The following is an 8101-nucleotide window of genomic DNA, read 5'->3' on the forward strand; positions in this document are numbered from 1 at the left end:
CACAACTCATATACTCTTAAAGCTTAGTCCAAGTGAACCTTTTTTTGCTGGAAAAACTTCCCAGAAAAGCTGAAGAAAAAATGTCTACCTCATGAAACTTATATAGAATTCATTTTTAGCAGTTACACTCAGTTTTTTACAACCTGCTCTGTAAGACAGTTTGTGTGTGTAGTGCGCCTCGTCATCGCTGTGAGACTGACAGATCCTCACGGGGAACACCATTCTTGGTTGGTCTCTGCATTCTTCACAGAGGTGAGGCATGTAAGCCTCATACACTGACTACCACAACACATACTAAATAAATAAAAGTGGAAAATAAAAGTCAAAAGAACCACTTTATTCAAATTTGAAGCTTTCATGTTTTGTTTACTCTTCAAATCTGGTGAAAACTAATCCTAGTGTTTTTAGTGTACAAGTAAGAATGTATGAGATATATAGCATATAACATTTTCTTAGGAATTTATAAGTCATGGAGAAAGAAGAAATACACATTTTCTTCAGGTATAAAGTGAAATGATTTGGGACCCATGGGAATTGTGTAACAAGGCTGCTGCTGAAGTCTCCATCAGTTATTACTTCTCGCAATCCAGGGAACATGGCAAACAGACCCAGGAGAAGAGGGAAGACACCAGCCAATCCTCCTTCTCCCTCCCCTGGTGGGCAATCAGGCATCTCTACTTGCTGCATCTTTTACAGCTGCCTTCTAAATATATGATGCAGATGCAGAATACATGTAGAGTCCCTCCAAAGAGGGAAATGTAAACATTTAGTGACACTAAAAGGTATAAGTAAAAAATACAGTTCACTCTTGTTGAACCCTAATGAAGGCACGGAGACAATTCAAACATATTCAGCTGTTTAGGACTTTAGAACACAGCAACACACCACTGTTCTAGCAGCCTCAACACTCTGGGACATATCCCCAAATCTACAATTAAATATTTTATGACAAATAACGATGACAGAATACCAGCCCTAATGCCATGTGCTACATTCCTGAGCTCTGACTCAATCTTATGTTAGGCATGGTGACAGGACATCAAGAAACCATTTTCCTATAGCCATATGTACCACTTCTTGTACAATATACAAAACTATTTCTTCAAGATCTAAGATCTTACAGCCAAAAACACAACAAAAATAAATTGAGGAACTGGAGTATAAATAAAAGATAAAATCTCCTATAACAAGCTAAAATGCAATCAATAGTTAATAGTGATTAGATTGCAATCAAGTTTGATAAAAGCAAATAAAAAGGAATTTGGTCAAATTAAAACTTTGTAGTGAAGGGCTATACTTCTATAAGGTTTATAAAATATATTTAGGCTATGTTTTAACACAGTACCACTTAATGGTCTGTATACATTATAATTCAATCGTGTTTATTTACCTTTAAAAAATGTATTTCATATGTATCCAAAATGCAGAAAACCTAGAGATTTCATGCCTTATAGGGAGATAGGAACTGGTCACAGTGCTCATAGTCTCAATTTAAATTCAAGAACCAGTAAAATGGCGATTTCTTGATTCAAATTCTTTTGGGGACAAAAAGAACGATGGCAATTTTTCTGATATTATCATGCTTTGATCCGGGTAGTGCTCCTTCCTGTATAGCTCTTCTTTCTTACCCACATCTGAACTATCCTTCAGTGTGCCTTTATGAAGTACTTTTTATCCACTTCAATCCTCAGTTTTCTCTCACTTTGTGCAATTAAGTATACTGTTCTTTTGACACAATCACATTCTGATGAGTATTTTTGCTCAATTTCTCATATGTATTTTATCTTGTGTTTCCCCAACCTGATCTTAAGAATAATGGCCATGTTTTAGAATTTGCTATGTATTTTACAGTACCCAGCAATAGTACTAGAAAGTCTACTTGGAAAAGATAGTCCAGTCTTCAGAATAACAGTTAAGTCAGTGCAGATTTTTAAAAGTTCTGAGCATGAAAATAAAACCACTCAGTTAATATGATAAAAGGAGTAACACTAAATCCATATAGTTGACATGATCTCGGCTAATATATTGAATAAAATCTAAAAGCTTTGTTTTTAAAATTTATTTACTATCTTATTTCTGAAAGATGTATTTTCTAGACCCACTGAGTGAATGTTAGTGAAACTACTAACAATTTAGATGAATACATTTTGGGGCTGTTAGTGATAGAAAGGATTCAGAAACTATCTTTAGCTCAACCTGCCCCTTTTTTATGATGAAGAAAACAGGTCCAGTGTTTATCAGCTGACTCACCTTGTCACAGTTATTGCTGGAACTGATTCTAGTACCTATACTTCTTGAATCCCAGGCCAGTGTTCTTTCTACTAAACCATACTATCTCTTCTGGCAAATTATATATATATTATATATATAATTATATTATATTATATATAGTATAATTATATTATATATAATTATATTATATAAATGATTGTTACAGGTAAACAAACCCAATAACAACAATGTAAGCACACTGTTTTACTAAAATAATTATCAGTATGAAATACTAGGAACTGTGATACCAAATTTTGGTTAAACAACACATATCCTCTCTATTTATGCTTCTACATATTCACCTACAGGAGTGAGGGGAAAGAGAAACCTCAGTGGAAAGGTGAATTATACAATACTAATTTTCGAATACTTTATTTTTTTATAGGGGCATGGAAAGCCAATGAAAATACTAAGCCAGAGAAATAAATTTAGGAGTTATAGACTACACTTAAAACCAAGGGGAAGAATGGGCTCAATAGGAAAAGGATGGGAAATGAGAACTTAAAAGATCCCAGGTAAGAGACATGAAAAATATACAATATTCTTAAATACATATTTTAAAAGTAGAGTTATAAAGAGTGGCCAAATAAAAGCCTTTAAGTCCCCAATGGAAAACCACAATATAATTATAAGACATTACAAGAAAGCCAACTACTATTATTGGTTTGCTGTCATGTTGGCTTATTCTATCCAGAGTTTAGTTACCAGTAGTTTCCTTTCCTGCCAGCATTGTCAGTGTGGCACAAAGACCATTAAAAAAGGTCTTTTAAAGGTTGCATTTATGATAGCCCTAAATCACAAGGTTAAAGTTTACAGACCATTAAAATAAGTTAATCCATAAAAACACTGGCATTTGCTTTAATTGGTTAGAGCAGAAATAATTCTCCGTTGCCATGCTAAATGGTAGTAGTATTTTCTCTGAAATGCATTGTTCCTACCTTATATAGGCGTGACCTAGAGATTTGCAAAACTCTTCAATCGCCAATGCTTTTGTACCATTCATATTAGAAATATAGCCAGGGATGAAGATAACTCCTGGACTTTTGCCTTTTAGCTTCTTATAAGCCAGGTTTGGAAGGTCTGGTCGACTAAGGAAAGAGACTGATGTCTTTTGTCTGCAAGCTAAACAAAGTACACAAAACATAAACTACAGTTCACAAATACTGTTTTTGGAAAACCATATACAATTGACCCTTGAACAACATGAGGGTTGGGGTGCTAGCCCCCCACATAGTCGAAAATCTGCGTGAAACTTTTGACTCCCCAAAAACTTAACTAATAGCCTACTGTTGATTGGAGGCCTTACCTATAACATAAACAGTTGATTAACACATATTTTGTATGTCATATATAGTACATATCATATTCTTACAACAAAGTAGGCTAGGGAAAAGAAAATGTTAAGAGAATCATATAGAAAATACATTTACAGTAGTGTACCATATTTATTAAAAAAAAAAAACAATGTGTAAGTGGACCTTTGCAGTCAAACGCATGTTGTTCAAGGGTCAATTGTATATTTTCAATCTTGGCTTTCTTAACTTCTCAAACTGATGTCAAAACTACTTCCATTTAAGAGGAAAAACAAAAAGACTTGAAGTACTAAAATCACAAGCCTATGCATGGTATTTTCTGAACTCATATCAAAATCAGTGCCTTTGAGCAAGGTCCAATCTTGGTTCTTCCAAAATATGCAATGAGGAGGAAATTTCAAGGCAATAAAAGATAAAGACTTGTAAAAAATGTTTTCCTATTGCTGCTGTCTCATCTGTCCTAAATAGTATCAATCAACGTTCAGATTTCTCTACACTAGTTTTAGCCTTCTCTTGTGAGATTTTTAAAATTTTTTCAATGTTTGAGGAGTTTCACATCCTCTACTTTTTGGCAGGGAGGGGGAGAAACAAGTCTGGTCTGCCCTTGAGAAACTGTTCCAAAGGTGGGGGTGCTGGTGTGCCACTTTTACTACTGGCCACTCGCCACCCACAGAATCATGGGCCATGGTAATAGCCAATCATGACTCTTTATCAGCTGGGATGGCTTCAGTGAGCAGTTTCTTTACAAGTGACCTTGAATAATTTATAATAGTACCATTTTGGAAAAAGTTTCTCATAGGGCTCTGCAATCACTATGTGTTTTATTTGTTGGTTTGGCTTTTTGTGAATGCTACACAGATCTTCAGGCAATTTAAGTACAACAGTACAATTGGCAAACTTTACAAGGTTACTCATTGTTTCATTGTTTTTGAAGTTTTTTCCTACCATAAAATCTATACTTGCTCTTAAAAAAAAAGTAAAAAGATATTTAAAGAACATTAAGTCATGGGCACCTGGGTGGCTCAGTTGGTTAAGCGACTGCCTTCGGCTCAGGTCATGATCCTGGAGTCCCTGGATCGAGTCCCGCATCGGGCTCCCTGCTCGGCAGGGAGTCTGCTTCTCCCTGTGACCCTCCTCTCTCTCATGCTCTCTGTCTCTCATTCTCTCTCTCAAATAAATAAATAAAATCTTAAAAAAAAAAAAAAAAAAGAACATTAAGTCATTTATAATCCCACCTCCTCCTTCCAGAGAAATTAGGTTTGTGGGGTGCCTGGGCAGCTCACTCGGTTAAGCGTCCAACTCTCATTTCTGCCCAGGTCAGGATCTTGGGTGTGAGATGAAGCTCCGCATCGGGCTCCGTGAAGAGCGCAGAGTCCGCTTGGGATTCTCTCTCTCCCTCCCCCGCCTCCAGCCGCGCGCGCGCATGCGCGCGCGCGCACACACACACATACACACACTCGTGCTTTCTCTCTCAATAAATAAATAAATCTAAAAAAAAATGTGTATTTCCTTACAGTCTTTTTCTGGACTATAGTAAATGAAACCTTCCTCTCCTTTACTGTGGCCAGTGAAAACATCTCGGCCCCCTCCACGTGAGTTGATAAAAGCTTCCTTCATTTTGGATTTGAGTTTTTTTTTTTTTTTTAAGTAGTCTCTATGCCCAGGTAGGGCTTGAATTCACGAACCTGAGGTCAAGAGTCCTACACTCTATCAACTGAGCCATCCAGGCAGCCTGAGAAGTTGAATTTTTAAAAACTGAATTGAAGGCGTAAAGCTATCCTTATTACATATGTGTTTCAAAGTTTCAGTGTATAGTGAAATATGCCAGATTTAAAACTTTAAGCGAAAACCAGGGGGCTAGTAGGGGCCAGTTATGTTGGTTGGTAGACTGTATTTGCAAAAATGTCAACTTCCCATTTCCTTAGCTCAGCACTCAAAAAATCCCTCCTATCCTCTTCTTGATATTACTTCCCAAAACAGGAATTTCTTCTGGAGACAATTACAATTTACTTCATTCTGGTGAGTTGTAAGTGGACAGGTTCTTAACATGACACCCATAAATGATCTTATTATACTACAACGATTAGCTCAAAGGCTGATGCCTTAAGTCCTCAATGATGTGCCAAATAGATGAAAGAGTATTACAATCTAGTTAATGAACTGACATACCATACTTCGATAGAGGAACTTACATATAACAAGCCTTTAGGTTGTATACAATTAAATGTAAGTTAAACTGATTATATACATTTAAAATTTTAACTAAAACAAAGGGTATCAGCAATGACGTTTCTATTCCAAGCACAGTGCACCTGACAGCTTGTATGGCAAAAGTGTAAACAGCAAAACCGGAGAATAAAAAGACACAATTCAGAAAGACAGACTATATTTACTGAGGGTAGCGTGGTATGGGGAAGAATCAAAGACAAGATAAAGAAAACATTCAGATGCTCTCATTTTTGGTCCAAATTCTAGTTTCCTTTGTTGAGTAATGATTATGGTTTTCACTGAGCAGGGAGCATCGAGAAGGCAAAATCAGAAATTAGGCTTGATGGCGGCGTCTACACTTTTGCAACAACAAAAAAGTTCATACCGTAAATTCCCTCAAGTGAAACAAAGGCAGGTCTAAGCATCCTAACAGAGTCAAGATTTGTAAACCCCTTAGACCCGAAGAAAAAGGAAAGAAAAAGCAACTAATAAACGCCCATCTTAATATTTCCTAGGGTTGGCGCTTAACGCGGGGAGGCAGGCAGGGAGTAGAATCCTTAAAACTGCAGAGCGGAAAACGCCAGCAAGGGCCCGGGCTGTGCAGGATACCCGGGGTCCAGGAAGAGGTCTTCTTACTGCCTTCACCAGAATTGTTGAAAGCGCCTAAAACTGGGGTACTGAGAATGGGAGAAGAGCATTTTGAAATAGGGCGCCAAAAACGCACTAGACAGGAACGGACTGAACCCGATGTTCGAAAGAACGCGTACTTCTCCCGCCTTTCGGACACTCACCTGGGAGCCACAGCGGCGTCCCCTTGGGCTTCCTTGCGAGTAACGCGGTGACGCCACGGTGGAAGCCGAACACTGCCGCTTTGTTCCACCTCCGACAAGGTACCCAAGCGCCCAGAGCCGCCATGCCCACTCCGGCCATCTTCCCAGCGGCCCCTGAGCACCGAGCTGACCCACAGTCGCTCAGTGCACAGTAACTGAGAATGCGCGTGCGCCGCCAGCCGGAAGCCCGGACTTGCTAAAGAGCACCCCGGGCGAGTAGCACCAGAGAGCGCACATGCGCAGAGCGTCGTCGCGCTGGCCCTCCTCTCGCTATTGGACAGTTGATTCTCTCAGTTTTTGCCTTTGATGCTTCGGAATGTTTTGAGTGACTTCATTAGGCGACTTTTTCAATGGGCAGATAGATATTCCGTGGCTAGAGGCGCCGAGAGAACCCATATCCAACGTTCCTAGATAGGAAACCGTCTCATCATCCTGAGGACACTAGGGAGCGAAAGCATAAGGTGCTAGCTAGCTAGGCTGCTTGCATTACAAATCGCTCTCCCGCTCCGACAGTTTTAAGCCTTACCGGAAATGCTTCCAAGATCTGACCTTAATCCTGCTTGCAGAAATACCCGGAGTGGACCTACTCACGGCTCCTTCGTTTTTTGCTCTAGCTCTTTGTATGCCTGACAACTGAATTTTTGAATTATTCCGTCCCCTGCCTTATGTTATATGCAAAAATAAATCCCAGTAGATAAACGATCTCAACGGAAGAATAAAACAGAGGATTTAAATACACTGAGCATATTTCAGAGTTTGGGGAAAGAAGGGACTTTCTTAAGCAAGATATGAAACAAAATTATTAAAAAAATGTGTATGTATTTCAACTTTCTGAATGGCAAAAGTCATCTTGAGTCAAATAAGAGTCTAGAAAAACTGATTTTACAGCACAGATAACAGAACAATAATACTTCTATTCAGCCTGCTCCTAGAAATAAGGGAAAAAACCTATAATTTAATAGAATTGGGGGTGCCTGGGTGGCTCAGTTGGTTAAGCAACTGCCTTCGGCTCAGGTCATGATCCTGGAGTCCCGGGATCGAGTCCTGCGTCGGGCTCCCTGTTCAGCAGGGAGTCTGCTTCTCCCTCTGACCCTCCCCCTCTCATGTACGCTCTCTCATTCTCGCTCTCTCAAATAAATAAATAAATCTTTAAAAAAAAAATAGAATTGGTCGATGGCTGTGAATAGGCAGTTCATATGTAAAGATGTTCAACTTCACTAATTGAAAAATGTGCGTTGAAAAAATAACGTTATTTTTCTCACGCATCAGATTCGCAAAAATTAAAAAGAGCAACTATAGGCAAGGATGCTGGGAAACTGGCACTCGTGTAGGGTTGGTGGGAGGTTAATTGCTAAACTTTTCTGTCAGGTAATCTCACCACACCTATTAGGATTTAAAATATGCATCATTTTCAATGTCCTTGACCCAGTGGCCCCAGTTTGTGACTCTCCTGTAGAAAACAACACTAGTTCATAAGGA

General features: G+C 38.8%; 1 protein-coding gene across 1 annotated transcript in view; it reads right to left on the reverse strand.

The window, feature by feature from the left end:
• ABHD10 (abhydrolase domain containing 10, depalmitoylase) overlaps positions 1-7670 on the reverse strand; it is a 14237-nt gene extending 6567 nt beyond the window's left edge. The window contains exons 1-3 of the mRNA XM_081815562.1: positions 6584-7670; positions 3210-3393; positions 886-928 (exon numbers count right to left, since the gene is read on the reverse strand). Of these exons, the coding sequence (XP_081671688.1) occupies positions 886-928; positions 3210-3393; positions 6584-6722 (366 nt within the window). The 5' untranslated portion in view covers positions 6723-7670. The remainder of the gene's footprint in view (positions 1-885; positions 929-3209; positions 3394-6583) is intronic.
• Positions 7671-8101: the final 431 nt, after the last annotated feature.

This window comes from Leptonychotes weddellii, chromosome 1 (assembly GCF_054177405.1).
Source record: "Leptonychotes weddellii isolate Sample4059 chromosome 1, ASM5417740v2, whole genome shotgun sequence".
NCBI classification, from domain to species: Eukaryota; Metazoa; Chordata; class Mammalia; order Carnivora; family Phocidae; genus Leptonychotes; species Leptonychotes weddellii.